This window comes from Sebastes umbrosus, chromosome 13 (assembly GCF_015220745.1).
Source record: "Sebastes umbrosus isolate fSebUmb1 chromosome 13, fSebUmb1.pri, whole genome shotgun sequence".
Taxonomy (NCBI): domain Eukaryota; kingdom Metazoa; phylum Chordata; class Actinopteri; order Perciformes; family Sebastidae; genus Sebastes; species Sebastes umbrosus.
The window spans coordinates 7,328,465-7,346,636 of record NC_051281.1 but is presented as its reverse complement, the minus strand read 5'-3'; the positions used below and the strand labels follow the sequence as shown (position 1 = coordinate 7,346,636).

Genomic DNA, 18,172 nt, shown 5'->3' with positions numbered 1-18,172 from the left:
TCCCTCTGATTGGCTGTTAGCTTCAACGAATCAGTGCACGAGAAGAGAAACAGAAGTGAGGAAAGCAAGCCAACGACTAAAGTCAAGAGCACACTAGGCTTGTCGCATTCGTCGGTGTTACACGGTGGTCAGGCACACATCGATTACATTACGTACCCACCGCCCCCACCGTCATTTTGATTTTTTTATAGAAGTAAAACCCATTTACTTAATTTTGGCGTATCAGCTGATATTTTCACAACGACATCAGGAAGGAAGCTAAGAGTTATTTCCTTTAAGACACTAATAGTCTTAGCGGTGTGTTCAAGCGCAACTTGTTGGCCAAGACAAAGGCGACGTGAGGCATCCATCGCTTCTAGGTCTTTGATGACGGTTTGGTGCGTCTGGGCCTTAAGATGGCGATTCACAATGATGGCTAACGTGAATATCCATCCATGAAGAGAACACGATGCAAATAGAAGTTTACTGGCCTTTTGGTTGAATCCCAAAATTGTTTTCTGTACACGGTTCATACGCAGAATTTGTGTTTCGTCTCTTCTGGTGGGAACAGCAGAAAGAGCAGAAGAGTGCCAGGAAGTGAAAGACAAACAGCTACAGGCTAGCTTGTGGCAAAAACATTCAAAAAATGTTTTGCTTTTCGTCATCTGCTCCTCTCTCACAACGAAACAAAAAAATAATGCTATTATGTAACAACTCTGCAAAGTCATAATGTGCATATTTGTGTATTTCTCTATGCATGCATATACATGTTCACATGCAGTCACAGGATGTGATCTGTCAGAGGGGATGTTATTAGAGGAATTGTGTTTTCTGACTCACAAAGGGAATTTCCCTTCTCGTGCTGTCAGAAGTCAGATCAAACACACGGTGACACAGAGAGACACAAAGACAGAGAGGAGAGGAAATGTGTTATCACATGAAGCGACAGACGACTGTCACAAGTCAACGTGTCACCTGGCTTCGGGTAAAACATACAACACACACACACACACACACACACAGCCACGCAGTCTGTTTCTCTCCCCTCGAGGTGCGACTGACTGATTGTAAAACAAGATAAAGACCGACCACCTGATCAGCTACTGATGGAAGCCAGCGTGAGAACAGGAAACATCACAATAGAACAGAAAAAAATACTTTTTAAATGTCTGCAAACATGCAGAGACACACAGAGGCCTTTTCCCCACCAACTCTCAAGTTAATTTGAAGTGGGCTTGAGGGGAAATTTACAGTAATGGGAGAAGTGGAGGGAGGAGGGGGCACAACACTGTTGCTCTCATTTCATGTTTCTCTTCCGAGGGGGTTTTGCTCGGTTTAATGTACGATTATTTGAGGGCTCATTTCATGGCTTAATGAACATCCCATTTTGTTTGAATATCAATTTTTAAAGGAACAGCGTGTAGGATATGACGGTATCTATCAACTTCTGTGTAGGTTTGCTACGGTGGCCGACGCGAAAAAACACGAATGGTGCTCTCTAGAGCCAGTTGTTGTAAGAGTGCATAGAGTGTGTGTGCACGTGGGAAGTGAGTGGTGAAGCAAGAGAGAGAGAGAGCAGCTGCGACGGCAGCGAGTAACGTTATCGACTCCGACCCAAGCAGGAAAAGTGTACAGAGTTTGGTTTGTCTGTTCTGGGCTACTGTAGAAACATGACGGTGCAACATGGCGGACTCCCTGAAGACGACCCGCTCCTTATGCAGATATAAACGGCTCATTCTAAGGTAACGAAAACACAAATATTCTTATTTTTAGGTGATTATACACTAAAGAAAACATACTTATATATATTATATTCCATTTCTGCCAATAGATAGCAGACTTGTCCTTTGAATAAACCTCGTTCTGGAGCATAACCAGGCTCTAAGTTTTGGAACTACAGTACATCATTTGGGGGCTTTGGGGCATGTACACAGGAAGTATGATGTTGCCATGGACTCGGTTAGCTGTAGGTTACAACATGAGTGCTGTTTTTTATACTATATTTGTTTACATCATCATTAAAAGTATGTAGAATTAGCAATTAACAGTTCCTGTTTGCAATGTACCCGAGGATGTACAGACATCTGCACGGGATTACTTTGATCCTGAAGAAAACTTAAAGACGTTATGATTCTCAGGCAAGTTCTGGCTTTATAAGGAGCATCTTTATTCCAAGGATTGACATCAGAGATAATTAAATTTTCTGGAAGTGTAAGTTACACTGAATATAAGTTAAGAGTTAAGACTCCAAGAAGGAGCATGAATTTTGATGCAAATTGTGGCTTGCTACGTACACCCACTTCAACTCTGCCACGCCTCCTTGGGGAGGGGCGCTTCACAGTTGGAAAACATCTGTTCTCTTAGAATGCAGTATTTAATCATGTAAGTCATGTCAAACCTATACAGCACATTTGCCATATCTTATTCTAACAAAGTCACTTTTGTTAAAATCTCTTATAGACCAGGGAGAGCGGTACTTACGCAGACTTTGAATGCCTGGACAGTGTTGTCCAGCAGCAGTATGTTGCACACAACCTGTGTGTGCTGCCTGTCTCGCTCCAGCTCCGTCGCCCGGACATTGTAGGATCTGCCAGCAGGCAAGTGGAAGCGCGCGCTCATCACGCTCCTACCAGGGTCTGGAACGAGCAAAACACACAGCAGAGAGGAGAAAATGATGAGAAACAAGAGGTGAAACGGCAAAAACAGTAGGACAGGAAAAGAAATAGAGCGTCATTAAAGCAATGCTGTATGACAACTTAGTTGTGCTAAAGTCAGAAAACACACTTTGGAAAAGGTTCAATCCATCTACAAAGAACATGTACAGTACGACATCATGTATTTTTCTCCCCACTGCCTTAGTGAAGGCAGCCACACAGCAAGGCAAGCCCGTACAAGCACGGCGAGGCAGCAAAGACCGACTGCTTCATGAGAAAAGAATGTCAATGAGTAGGCAAGCAGCAGATCCCCTACCAGGGGATGGAAACTATACAGCAGCGCAGCACTAAATCACTCACGAGCTACTATAAAACGAAATGAGGAAAAAAATAACTTAGGAAAAAAGCTTAAAATGCTTGCAATCCTCCATGTTTCATTAAATGTATAATTTCATCACCAACAGAACACCAACCTGTCTGGAAGTGATTGGTTGGTAAATGATGGCAGAGCAAACAGTGGCTGAGGGTGCCCTGTCTGCTCATCAGTGGGAATAAATAACAATAATTCAATCTGAAGCTGCTCCATTTACAACAAACCAAAGCCCATTATTACCGAGGCCACGTCTGACTGCTTTCCTTGTCTCCGTCGATTGCAAACTGGTCGCATGTGGCTTCAATCCAAGTCTACAGTACACAGATAAAAAATGGCCTCTTATACTTTGCAGTATATCTTCACTTTGCAGCATAAGAATGATTAATTATCTCTTATAATAACAGCCTAACCTACTATTTCCCGATATTGGCTTACCACAGTTAAAATGGTATTGGCATATACTGTGTAGTTACATGTATTAGGGTGCATTTTTACTTATTTTATTTATTCCTTAAAGTTATTTTGAGGAACTTTTCTCTGGTTATGAAACAGTCTCAATTTAATACTGATGCCTCGATATGATCTACATAAGTAAATGAGACCAAGAAGATTGTCTATCTCCAGTGGTGGAGGAAGTATCAGATCCTTTACGTGAGTAAAAGTACTAATATCACATTTTGAAAATACTCCACTACAAGTAAAAGTCCTCCAGCAGCGACCAGCCCACCGCGGACAGACCCAGATCCAGCTTCGCCTCGCTGCTCCGCCGGTCCCCGCTGAGATCAACACCTACACAACGCAGCTGGAGGCCTAGGCCGTATTGCTGGGCCCGCTGGAGGGAAGGGAGGCTCGGGAGAACCAGAACCAGGACTAAGTGGGGCAGACTGTCAGACCTTGCTGTAGTAAAATGAGAGGTTTTCTAAAGGGACTCTGGTGCTACTGTTTTTGTCCATCGGGACCGTCAAAATCGACACTAAATTGAAGTTCCTTGTAGTATCTTTAAAGGATTAGTTCAACATTTAAGGAAATATGCTTATTCTGAGATCTTCACTGGTTGCCTGGCAACCTCACAGTGGTGACAAAACTCCAGGAAGTTAATGCCCCTTGACAAGAAATAGTCCAGCACATAACCCACCGTAACACCATGTTGTGTTGTTTTTACACTTTGTTGTTAGTACGGGTTAAACAACCAAGATATCCCCTGTTAATTTGTGAGCTTTAGAGGAACCGGTAGACATATTTTGTTACTGGCTGACTGTTTCCCTCTGTTTCCATTCTAAGCTAAGCTAACAAGCTGATGGCGATAGCTTTATATTTAGCATACAGAGTGGGATCAGTCTTTTCATCTAACTTGCAAGAAAGCAAATAAGCGTACTTCCCTCAATGTCAGACTATTTCTTTCTCTAAATAATTATTGTACAGTTAGAATTAGCATTCAACATGTGCTATTATCTTGTACGTGTATTAACTTATATTTACTGTCATATATATATACTGTCAGCTAAAATGTTAATGCTAACATGTTCTGGTCTGATGTGTATGCACTGAGAGTTTCACATGCCAGCTCTTTCTGTTTTCGTGTAGTTGCAGCAGTGTTTTGCTTGATTTTGTTGGGGACCATATGCTGCTGCAGTGGGATCTGTGCCCTTCCTGTCCGCCTCATGCTTTTTTTTTTTATTCTTTGGTGATCTGTCTTGACAGGAGACATAATAACCCCACAAGGGTCATGGCCCCGTCATCAAGAGCTGCAGTATTTGCAACGATGGCTCTGTGTGAGCGTATTTGTGTGTGTATATAGTATATATGGAGGGCCCTCTGCGCGTCTGAGCTGCTTGTCACTACACATCAGCACAAACCCCCATGACCACTGGCAGATGGTGTGTGTACGTACACACGCACATACTAATGTATAGTTGAGGAGGCCACCACTAACAGCAGCAGCAGCCCGCCTCGTCACCTCCAGACACTCAAGCTCCACTTGCATCATTAACAGGTGGTTTTATAATATGTACAGTGTATAATTTATTGCATATGTTGAGTGATTGCATCTTAAACACGTTATTCTCAGTCAACAGGGGAATCTCAACCACAGAAAGTGCAGAAACAGTCCTACACTTCTGGAGCAGGTTCATATGATGTGAGGGAAACATGGGACATCCATGATGGATATTTCAAAATAGCTTTCAGGAATAACATGCATAATTCTTAGATACCCGAGTACATGATGACGTTATCAACATATTTTTAAAGGAGCACTCAAAACCAGTTTTACACATCAATATAAGTTTCATGACTCAGGGCAATACTTCTTAAGCCGCACACACATGCTGCGCTGACTGTGCCATTGTTTTCTTCTGGTTCTGACTAGGCGGAAGCGCTACCCTTGGCGTGGTACACCGCTCGAAATTGCCACGGAGCCCTGCGCTCAAAGTTCAAATTATTTCAACTTTGACCTCGGCTGCCGCTGACCTTTCAAAGCGCAACCAATGAGATAACAGCTGCAACTGTTGTTGTTGCCTAGAAACAGTGAATGGCCTTCCTTGCGCACTTTTTGAAAGAAAAATTATGAGCTTTGGCTTCACATCGCAAAACGATCTACTCGTACAGAAGGAGTAGGAAGTACACAACATTTCTAAAATTGTACAGTGTATGCCCAGCTTAACACTCATAACTCAAAACTGAGTGTCTCCACAAAAAATCACACAAAGGCACCACTTTATATCTTGTGTTTACAAGAGATGTGCTCATAAGTTTCTTGGAAATAAGTCATTCAGCATAAAAAATGACTAATCGACTAAAACCAAAACCAAAACGACCAATTAGTTGACTAATCGACTACGAGGGGGCGTTTCTACCAGGGTTATCTCAGTTTGGGCTTGGAGACTACACATTTTTACTGGAAGGTTTGCTGCATTTCTCTATAGCAGTGGCACACCTCTCCTGAAATAAAGACCTCCCCCACTAACGTCAGAAGAAATTCCTACGCTGTTATGAAATACAGTATTAGCCTACACAGGAAAGAGAGCAGAGGCGTTACACATCACACAGCATGGATAATGCGTGAAGTCATTTAGTACGTAAACTGATCACAATGCAAGATGCATTCATATCCGTCTGGTTCAGCTCAGCAGGTGACGGTGCTAACCACCTCCACTAACAACTTCCTGGAAGAAACCCTGGTAACAAACTGGGGGTGTGGAGTTGGAAAACGTGGGCATTTATCCGGCAGGGAGGCGCTAACTAGCTGCATTACAGGAAGTGTAGGATCCAGTGGTTCACAGCTAGCAGGTGATATCCAACCAGGCGTGATGACGCTGTAGGTCATCCTGGTGGTGAGATACATTTTTCTGACAGCCAACAGAACAACCACATGCACGCACAATCAAGGCGCATACGAACTGACGCATGCACACTGACGCCGGCCGCAGGACTGTCGGCTCGGGAAACGGAGCGAATGGACCAGCGAGATGAGCAGAGGAGTGCAGAGATCAAGCCATGCAGAAGGAAGGAAAGGAAGGAAGGAAGGGACCCTCTCCTATCGCTGGCTCACACTGTGGAGCAGTTACAGGATACATAGATGATGAGGTCTGACACACAGACTCTCTCCACAGGCCGCCTCGCCTCCCCGCGCTCTTCCTGTCCTAACATTTCTCTGCCATCCCGCTGAAGACAATTGGATATTCTGAATTAGGCTTTATTCTGAATGGAGCATTTTCCCCACTAAGACATGTGGGATTTGCAGATATTAATCAGGTTTTAGGAGCAATCTTTGGACATGTATTCAGCGGATTCATGCGTTTTTAATTCTTTATCAATATAAGCGGTTGATCACTGTAACCGTGATCACTATAAGCGGTTTCCATTGTATTATGTTTTGCACAGCTATATAGTCTGCTTTAAAGTAATGTATGTTTGCTCTGCTCTTCTACATCCTCATGTCATTGTTTTCTCATTTATACTCTCTGTTTTGCTGTTTTATTCTATTAATTTCGGTTCTGTCCTGCTCTACTGTATCCTATTCTATTGCATCGTTGTCCATTCTACTCGTTTCTATTCTATGATTTTCTGCTCTACTGTGTTTCTTTTCAGTTTTGCTCTGCTGAGCTGGACAGGGCAGCAGCCACGCTCCCCTGAGAGAAGCCTCCGGAACTCCGGAAGCACGCTACCATTATTGCTTCCTGTAGTCAGCAGAGCTTACAAACAGGCAGGAGTGAGTGTGTGTGTGTGTGTGTGTGTGTGTGTGTGTGTGTGTGTGTTGACCCCTAAAGCTTCCCTCAGTGGTGGGCTCCTCTGGCTCTCTCAGCTTATTGCAAACACAGACGGTCCTGGAGCCTTCCCGTCTGTACACAGAGGAATACACGCCCTTCATATACACACATATATACGAACGCATCCGCTGCAACACATTAATAACTGAGACACGCATGTTATCCAACATCAAAATCAGGCTGCGCTGATACATACTTGCACACAAACACAGAAACACAACAATAAAAGTTTTCCGAATGTTACCTACTGAACTACGATTCTCCCCGGATATTTCTTATTTATACACATCAGAATAAAAGTCTTCAAAGGAAAAGCTGCACAACAGGCAACGTCCTTTCCCGGTTCGAATATGGGACGACTAATGAACTTCATTTGCCCCATACATTTCTATTTATACCCCCCAATTCCTTCAAAAGAAACTCAAAAAGAAATGCCTTGTGTGTTATTTTCTGCTCCTTTGTGTTGCTTTAAAACAATTGAAATAAGAGGCTCACAGTTGGGAATCCCAGAGGAATTATACATCACCGCTCCACAGCGTTTCATAAAGCGGAAACTAGGCCACAGACAAACAGGTGGTCAATTACAGATGTGTGCCAGTGTGTGTGTGTGTGTGTGTGTGTGTGTGCAGACAGCTTGTGACTGCTGTGAGTTTTCATAATAAATGATTGAGATAAACTACTTTAAAGCGCTCATAGATCTTTCCCTCTCTGCGTATGACGTTTAAATAAGGACATATAAATGAAACATGCAGCAAAAACAAAGAGGTATGCTGGGTATTAAGCTAGGAAGGCCAAGATTTGCTCTTAGCCTAGGAAGAAAAAAATAGGCACTTTCCTTTGCGCCCACACGTCCTCTTTCTACCTGTCCTTCTTTATTTATTTTTTTCGGTAACACTTCATTTTACAGGTCCGCAACTAAGGTAGGTAATTAGCAAGTAATCTATTTGAAATTTCTTTGGAATTGCTGCCAAATTACCCCAATATTTACCTCAAAATTTATCAAAAAATTACTTTTTTATAAACATGATTTAATAATTATATGCTAAAATAGCATATAATGGTTAAAATAGGGCCCTTAGGCTTGAGAAGCGGCTGTGCGCTGCTCTTCATCGGAGTTCGAAAACCAAAACTGATAGAAGACACTTCTCATCAGGCACAAATCTCACCATTGTGGGACTTATTGTCTCCACAAATGTAACCTGGTAGCTAATGTAATGATTCAGGGGGATTTTTTAAGAAATTTTAAAGAAGTTATTTGCTAATTATTATCTATTTATCAGCAGAAATTGAAATAAAGCACATCAATTAACGCTATTGTATTCTTTTCCTGGAAATGTATTTAATAAATTACCAGCTATTGGGAAATAGCGGAATATAATTATTAAATAATGTTTATAATAGAGCAGCGCACAGCTCTTCTCAAGCCTAAGGGCCATATTTTAACGATTATATGATATTTTAGCATATAATTATTAAATAATGTTTATAATAATAGGTAAATATTGGGGTGATTTGGCAGTAATGAAGGAAAAGACAAATACTAATACTAATAATAATCATATTCATAATCTTAGTCATTAAGATAACAATATTACTAAAAAAATGTATGTAAACAGGCAAATATCAGCAATGACAGAAAACAATGAGCTGACAGACATAGAGCAGAAACATAAAAAATACAGCCTTGGGGTGTTTGTTTTTTTAACGGTTTAAGACGGAGTATGGGTAAAGGGTGGGATTGTAATATGAAGATGATAGTAGTGACGAGGTGACATTTAGCTCACTGGCATATTGAGAGACAGGATCAGGCATGATAAATGTTTATTGAATTCTGTGATTTGATTATTTTGTTTGGCAGAGACTTGCTCTAGTGATATACAGTATGTTCTGAGATATGATGTCCCTCTTTAGACCCCTACGCCTGCCCTCATTGAACTTTGCCCAGTTTTCGCCACCCTGTTCCCTCCCAATGTTTGGTGTCGCACCCTTTTTTCCTCCCCCTCCCACACCCGGTCACCCCCCATGATCCCTTTAATACTACTTATTTTATGTAGGGCAACAACAGCAGCAGACAGAGTGCTGTTTCATGTCTCTGTGTGTGTGTGTAACTGACAGATTCAAACAAAGCATTTAAAATGTGTGTGTGTGTAGGGGAGGAGGGGTACCAGGGAAGTTGCAGCTTAAGGAATGTGGGCAGCAAAAGACCTCTGACCTCCTTTAGGGATAGCCATATGTGGCCCTGGCTGATGGTGAAGTCATACAGTGCAGCTTGTAATCGGATTGCTAAAGGCTCTGAGAAAAGAAGAGTTGATTTTTTCTGAATTCATTTATTAAGAAAACTCAGATTTTATGTTGATGGTGTAGTTGAAATGTTTGTCTTGGTCTACTGCCAAACCAGCACATGCATAAAAAAACGACAACACCAGCAGTCAGATACAATAAAAAGGCTTGGTTGGGTGTTAAGATGCTTTTGCAGCAGGCCAACCTTTATATGTTACACTTCCACCACTGTGAAACCAAAAGCGTATGGGCGGTAAATCGTGCGGCGGTAGAAATGTGTCCACCGCTTGAGATATTGGCAATACCATTTCCACCGCGGTAGCAATGATCTCGCAAATCCAGCTACCTCGCAAGGTCACGTGATTTGGGCGGATGTGGAGGAGGAGAGTAAAGTAGAGCAGGAGGAGGCATCGCGACCAACCCAAGAGGAGGAACAAGTCTGGTTACAGTTGGTGCCTTTAAATGAAACTCGTGAGCTCATGTTTACAACATGGGAAGTTGTGTACATCATGTGCTTGGCGTTCAAGTGGTTAAGTCGTTATAATGCAGGAAATGCAAAGGCATAATGACAGAGGAAAAAGATGAGGCCGTTGGGAATATCAACATTTTCCTCAGACATATTATAAAATTACGAAGAAAAACAATATACAATTAAAATAACAATATATTCACTTATTATGTACCAAAAAATGTACTTCCATGGCCTCCGCCATTTCTGACAACGTCAGCAAACACGTCATAACTCGTGAACTCGGAGCTTTCAGAAACTTTCCACTTACAAGGTCGTGAATACGACAAGAGGGGGGCATTCATATAGACGGTAAACACGGTAAACACGGTAAACACGACTCCATTTGAAGGCAGTAAATATTACCAGACGTTTGTAGTTTATTCCAACAGTGTTTTGTCAGCTTTTTGAACTGAAAGATGAGCAAATCCTGCAGGAGAAGTCAAGTCTTTTTCTCTTTTGGTATCCTCTAAAATTCAAATTTGTGTGATTTTTTTATTGCACCGACTGAAGTCAGGCTGGTATTCATTTGCACCTGTTAACCTTAAAATCTGTAACACTTGAAACTCTTGTTCTCAGGAACCTTAAAGCTATCATTTAGAAAGAATTTTGGTTTAAGTGTTTTGAGTCATTTGTTTTTAACTCAAGGGTTTTGTTTGTATGCACATAAAAGAAGAAAATAATCAATGTGATGAAGAACGGTATGGTTATTTTAAACCATTTCTTAATTTAATTTGCAGAACAATTACTGTACAGTGATATAAATCGTTACAGGGATATAAAATTAGATTAACCGTGATGGAAGATTTTGGCCATATCGCCCACCCCTACCAAAAACAACTGACATTACAGTCCAGTTATTGCTGAAAAACTTGCATTGTAATCGTCCATTAGAGCTACTTCTTGGTTCAAGTTTGAATTATAGCACATGGCCTCAGTTTCAGTGAAGTGATTTAGAAAGTGTGTTTCAAGTTTTAAAAAGAGTTAGCGTAAATAAGTCAATTGTAGTGATTATTATGAGAGGAGAACGTCATGTCGGGTTTCTCATCTTCGGTCTGAAAAAGTTGCACACGTCTGCAAACCTCTGCTTGAACTTCACTGAACCCTTATGGAATAAAGTGCATGAATGAAAAGCCTGAGTCAGCCTGCCCGACTGCACTGATTACAAAAACTAGAGAGTTCAATTCAGTTCTTCTCAGCTGCCTTATATTTTTCATTTCGACGTAAAAACGTGCTACAACAGTGAACAGGAAAGCAGTAACTTTCACTGTTCTTTCACTGGATGAAGCTGATTAACAGCCAGAGACACACAAGAGAGCCACAGACTTTAAACAACAACAACAACAACAACCCACATTAGCGTTCTCCATCTCATCTACAAACAAGGCAGCGTGTCTTATTTGATACTAAATCTAAAAGTCACTTTGACATTGACTTCTGACTGCAAAAAGGAACAACAAAAGGAACTCCATTTCGGTGATAAAAATGTAAACAAACCCATGTTTACTGTGAAAACTCCACAGGGTACATTTAAGATGCTCCATTTGTACTTTTGTGCATTTGTTCTGTTTTGCAACAAATAAAGTTGTGTGTCGGTCAGTCAGACACTGCAGCTTCTGATTGTGACATCGGTCTTCTAATAACTATGAATAGCTATTCCAATGAAACTTTATACATTTATTTTTGTTGCAGCTGTTGTTGAACTGCTGTTAAATGTTGTAGTTAGTGTGTTAGTTAATTTTTATCCTGATATTATTTTTGTTATGCTAGTATATCTGAAAATGGATTATGAGAACAAAAAAAAGTCTGTATGACTTTATTTTCTGGACAGTGAGCAGTTTGTACAAGACCTCAGTGAAAGATAAATGTATGATACTGAGACTATTCCATTAACATTTGCTAACCATGGTGGTTTTTCCATTAAAATGATCATGTTTAGCAGCTTTTCCCAACCGAGCCCCGACCCCTTCTCAATCACTTACTGTATCATAAAAACTGAAATTAAATCTTTTAATTGTGTGACTGCTTATTTTCTGGCAAGGGTGGAAACTGGTTAATAAGCTTCATCATTTCATTAAATCTGAAGAGCTGCAGTTCAGAAAACTCTTCTATCACTTCCACTAGGTTTCCTCCTGTGGTATTTACAGAGGGCCAACGCCACTGCAAGTAGACCTACAGTAAACATTATCCAACTGAACGCCGCAAGGGTCAAACTAGGTGAGTCAATCAGTAAGCTAACAGGTTAAAGGATTTAGAGGTAGGACGGCAGCATATGTTATTTCAGTTCAAATAACTTTTTCTGTCATGTTGAAGGAAATGTGCCTTATTTCACATATAGAAACATGAAGTTCAGGATATTTTAGGGCAAATATAGCAGGAATAAAATTAACTGCATGTTTCTTTTCACCCATGCTGATAACTCTGTTATCATTAGAGTACTCTTTTTTTCTTTATATTAGACTCTTTAACTTGTCATAGCAGAAAAAGCACAGGTAGAACCAGGGCTGGGCAATATGGCCAAAATCTTCTATCACAAATAAATAGTCTGTATGAAATGAACCAAATGGTAAGGCCCATTTTTGTATACTCAATGTGTGAATTAAATGCTTGACAAATGAAAAGTACTGAGTATTTTCTCATTTGAACTTAAGTGCAAACTTAACATCACAGTTTTAAGTGAAAAAATAGAGAAAATAAGAAAGAAATATGGGCCTGGCCTTATCGCGATAGAAACAATATAGAAAAATTCATACGATAGACATTTTTATGATATATATCGTCATATTGCCCCAGCCTGAGGTGGAACTAATAACATTAAGAAAGGATCTGGCCCAGCAGCTACTGCAGAGCAATGCAGCGATTAATTATGTTATTAATTACACCTGTGTTTGACAAGACAACAACATGTCTCATCTTATGAAAAAACTCGACACAACCAAAGATGTTGAAGATAAGCTGCTTTGGTAGACACATTTCTGACACAACCCTTCTAGTGCGTCCTAATGTACTGAAACTCTAGGATTAAAAAAACGGGTATCAGATCTAATTCTGACTGGACCACCACATGAGAGAAGCCCCACTAGACTTCTCCTGATAACAGCTTTTCCTTGTTTTTCTCCTCTCCTCTCCAACTGTCTTTAACTGTCAGTACGGTCTGTGAGGCCATTATGCAAATTATAGTCATCAGTGGCAGAGAGAAGCCGTTTACTAATACACACACACACACACACACACAGAGCCATTCATAAAAACACCTGTCGCAGAGATTCCTACTGAATCAAAGATAGTGATAATGGAGACTGACGGGCGTTTTCAGCTCATTCTGGTCAATGTCACTACTGCACTCATCTCCTCTAGATGGATCTCACATGTTCTACCATCATAATATCCACATCCACCTCTCCTCTCTCCTTGCCTTCATTAGCGTCTATGTTCTTCTTCTCTCCACTCTAATCTCCTCTTCTATACGTCTTCGTGCACCTTTTTCTCTTTTACAGCTGCTTGTTAGCTAGTTTTCTCTTATCACCTTGCTCCCCTCCTCAGTTGTTTTCCTGAGTTTTTCCCCACTCTCTCTCTCTCCCCTCTTGACCTTGCTAACATACATTTCCTGAAGTCGAGGAGACAAATTAATGTGCATGGATATTTCTTCTGCCATCAAATGGCTTCATAACATTCATTCTTTCTATTGAGTCAAAGAGCAAAACAATGGTTGCTATTAGGGATGTCATGATACCAGAAATTTAGTTGTCGACACCAATACCAGGGAAATTCCACGATTCTCGATACCAATACGATACCACGGTAAAAAACAAAAGTAAAACAATAAATCCCATGTACTTCAACATTTATTCAAGTTTCATTTTACAAGATTACATTTAAATACATCATGATAACGTTAGAATTTACCTTTGCCCAATACTCACTGAATAGAGCTTGAATGCATCATAATGTAAATCAATGGCACCTCCTCTAACGTTAACTAACTTTTCAGATTTTTGGCATTGATTTGGTACTAAAGTATTGGTAACATTCATTCTTTCTACACAGTCATTGAGCGTAATGTTCTTTAATTATTATTTTTCTCCATGTTGGAAGAAACAAGTGAAAGTAAAACACTGTTCTGGATACTCTAAAAAGTGGCAAGAGTTACGTCAGGCTTTTCCAACTATTACTGTGATTTACTAGAAATGGCTACAGGTGGACAAGTTGGGAAAGAGACAACTCCACTCCCTCTCTATATAACCTCTTCTGTTGAAACAGCCTCCGGCGAGGAGCACATTCCTCTAATCAATGTGACTTCCACAAAAACGTTAGCCCCTGGCAACTACAAAAGCTCAAATAGCTGAGGATATTTCATTGGATGGTTCGCATGACAGAATTTACAGTTTTGTGGTTGTCAGTCTACAAGACAACATTCAGCTCACATAAATAATGACAGTAAAGACTGTGGAAAACTAGAGGTTTCTTTTGAAAATATCCAAAACAGAGTAATAAACTAACTGTTGTGTGCTTATAAAAACACCTAGGAATGTGATATTTCCACTAATGTTCTCAGTTACTGTCCTAAATATTCCAGAGAAAGAAAAGCGTCCAGCTGTGGAAACCTTCGTGTGAACACCTTTGTCTGATTTACGTCAACAGCATTATGATCATAACTGCTGTGAGCGCCGCAGTAACCACAGTGAACACACACCCAGGCTCTTCCTCAGGCACACTTTGACTTCTCTTGATGTTTTTCAATTTACATATAGCACAAATGTCACTGTGATGGCTGGCTAGCAGCGGTGGAGAAAACCCACATTTTAAGGGTTTCCTGCTTTCAGCAAACACGGCAACTAACAACTTGCTGCTCCTCTGTAAATTCATGAACATAAAACACAGCAAATACATTAAATTTGAATTCAATTGATGCGTATTATTTTGTGATGCTATCTAGATGTTTATCTGGCACTACATAAACTACCAGAATATGATCGGGTTCCTGTCGTGCTGTCCAGCAGTTTCATGTAACATCCAACTTTTACATATAAAATTATTCATTCACAGTGTTCAAGTTGTGCTGCACAACAAGAGTCCTGGGTCCGATTCGATATATATTGAGATTTTTAAGTAATGCGATTCGATATTGTGATTTATTAAGACTTTTGTTCACTTTTTATAACACTAGACCATTTGGAAAGGTTGAATCATACACTTCTAGGGAAAATATCTAAATCAATACAGTAAAAATGTTTGATTTCCAGCATGTACGTAGTCAGAGATGTCCTGAGGTCAAATATATCTGTCACTGTCAGGAATTATTTATTCATTTTTTTCCAGCAACCCAAAAATCAAAGAATTTAAAATATGCGGGTGCAGGTCGTATCCATGCAGACACTCCGCCGTTTTCAACTTTTTTGTTTCGGCTCGCTGCGTTTTGTTTTGGTTGACGGATACGGAATGGTTACTCAGACTACAACAATAAAAGCAGTAACTTCCTTCTACCTCTGCATAGACTCAAATAAATGAAATATATCGATTCTGGCATTAAAAAAATCTATTTCAAAATCATAAAAAATCCTGCGATACATAAGTGAATACATTTTTTTCCACACCCCTAGTAACCACCTCTGCAGGCAGCACAGGTGACCACTATTATAAAGATGTGACACTCTCTAGATATATTTGACACAGGTCTTTTATACTACCTTCATTAATTTAAGTTGCAAGGAGGTCCTCAACAAGAAAAAGCAAGTATCACCTCAAAGTCAATTTTCCCTGGACTAATGGATTAGTTGGAAAAGAATAAAATAATATCTTGGCTTGTCAGAGTGGATTTTTTTTAAACATACAGGTCATTATCTACCACTACTACAATGTAGTGGGGACAAATTTAAAGGAATTTCAAATGAAAAAGCTAAACTGAACACACAGATTGGAAACATGAGAGGGGTGGGGACAGTGTTACCTCATTTATATAACAAGAGGCCCTCCTCTCTACAGTAATGCACACACACACACACACACTCACACACAAGAATGCACACACAGAAAAACAGAGAAACAGAGATGCAGGTTTGATTAAAGCAGCACATTCCCCTGATTTTTCCTTTCCTGCTGACGCCGGCACCTTTAAATGTTACCGGGGGTCGTGTTCTGAGCACGCTGCACATTTCCACCCGCATCCACCTCAACCCTGCACATTCCTGCCCCGCCAGCAGGGAGGCCAGGTGTTCTGTACTACGCACACGCACACAACACACAACACACACACCCTGCTGCTATAGGTTAGCGGCATAACAACTCAGCTACATGGCTGAGAACTACAGCCACATTTACACCTGACAGAAACAATAATGTCTGTAGTCAAATATTATCAAGTGAATTATTTCTAGTAACATGTATGTAGAACCTGGACCATTTAATGGGCAAGTATAGTGACTAGTTGAGGTGATGTAGTCACAATGGACTTTTAGATAATGCGCATTTCCGGGCCAAAGTTTCCAGTTTGTCAACAGACGTTTCCCCTTCTAGCAACCAGTGGTTTCAGTTCACTTCAGTATACTTTAAAAATGAGCTTGAAACCTGCCTGGGAGGACAATTCTGCAGTATTGACAGTTAGTATGAGCAATTTATAGTTATTGAGCCACCTGCACTGTGCTTTAAACACTCGTGTGGAGTAGGGGTGTAAGAAAATATCATGTATTACGATATATTTTGGGATACTGTATCGAATCTCAGAAAAACTATTGATTTTTAATAGTTTGCATGCAAAGATTAACTCAGTCAATACTTTATTTAATTTACAAAGAGATGCACCCTCTCAGTGTACGTGCCCTCTCAAAGTAGTGCTATGATGTTGGATGTTACAGCGACTGTGATAAATAAAAATGTGCATCCCACTGTTCTGATTGCATAAACATGTGAAGCTTCAAATACCTTCATATATTACTCGCCGAAGCATCAAAGCCCAAAAAATGGTATTCGGTACAGCCCTAGTAAGCTGAATCAATAAGAAACAAACTTTGACATTTGCCCTCCTTCACCACTCAGAAGCAGCTTTAGCCTCTCTTTGTACCATGTTGTTATTCTTCTGATAAAAGATCTATCTGGAGGGTATAAATTCTTTAACCACCGCTCTCAGCAAGTGTGTGTTTAACGGTGTGTAGGATCAATATAGTTAATCAGCCTCCCATCATTGGAGTGTAAAAGCTCCCTTGACACCATAAAGAACAAACACACACACTGTGCACATAAGCACAATGCATATTCATGTGTGTGGGAGAGTTGATCTCAGCTCTTTTGCATCTCAATTGTTTAAGCTTCAATACGGACTGTGTGTGAATATCCACAGTAACCTATGGCATCCACACATATAAAACATAGATGTTTACATGCCTATCTGTATAGAAGGATCACAGTTCTCCACAACAAATTCTGTTGAAAGCTAAAAAAAAAAAAATTATGATATTTCAATACAGTTCTGCAGGTGTATATTGTAGGTCAAAGTTTACTGTCTGAGCATCAGGGACCTGCGATTTTCTCGGGTGTCAACACTCCCAACATTAAAAATAAGAAAGGAATTACGCAGCTTTAAGCACTTTGATGCTGATCATGTGAGAGCAGCTCTAGCTTTGGCCTGAAGGCAGCGGGGCAGTCATACAGGTCTCACAGTGAATGAACCCGATTGTCATGAAGTATGAAACTATTCCACCGCCATTCTGTTTTGTAATTCAGTGAAAGGCAACGTCACAGATTTTTTTGGGGTCAAGAAGACCGAATTACTTGAATTTAAGCAAATAACTGACGTTATGAATGAACAGTGCAGACTAGCAGAATAAATTGTTAGTATAATAATGGCAGAATAATTAATGGAATAAAATAGTCAACCAACTCAAAGTTAATCTAGTGGGGGTTTTTTTCAGAACAGAAAAATCCACACCGGTGTTTTACTTTCAGCACCTTGTGCTACTGGTAACAACACATAGGATGAGGTTAATATAAATATATACTCAAGGTAGGGCTGCACAGTTAACCGAATATTAATGGTCATCACAATTTTGGCTTCCCACAATTAAATGAACATGATTTCATCAGATTCTCGTTGAGAACGGGTTCCTAGTTGTCTGAT

General features: G+C 40.3%; 1 protein-coding gene across 4 annotated transcripts in view; it reads right to left on the bottom strand.

The window, feature by feature from the left end:
* Positions 1–18,172, bottom strand: part of ptpn4a (protein tyrosine phosphatase non-receptor type 4a) — an 85,802-nt gene that overhangs the window by 45,336 nt on the left and 22,294 nt on the right. For all 4 annotated transcript variants that reach the window (XM_037790321.1, XM_037790322.1, XM_037790319.1 and 1 more), the window contains exon 2: positions 2,461–2,615. In XM_037790321.1, coding sequence (XP_037646249.1) covers positions 2,461–2,598 — 138 coding nt within the window. In that variant the 5' untranslated portion in view covers positions 2,599–2,615. The remainder of the gene's footprint in view (positions 1–2,460; positions 2,616–18,172) is intronic.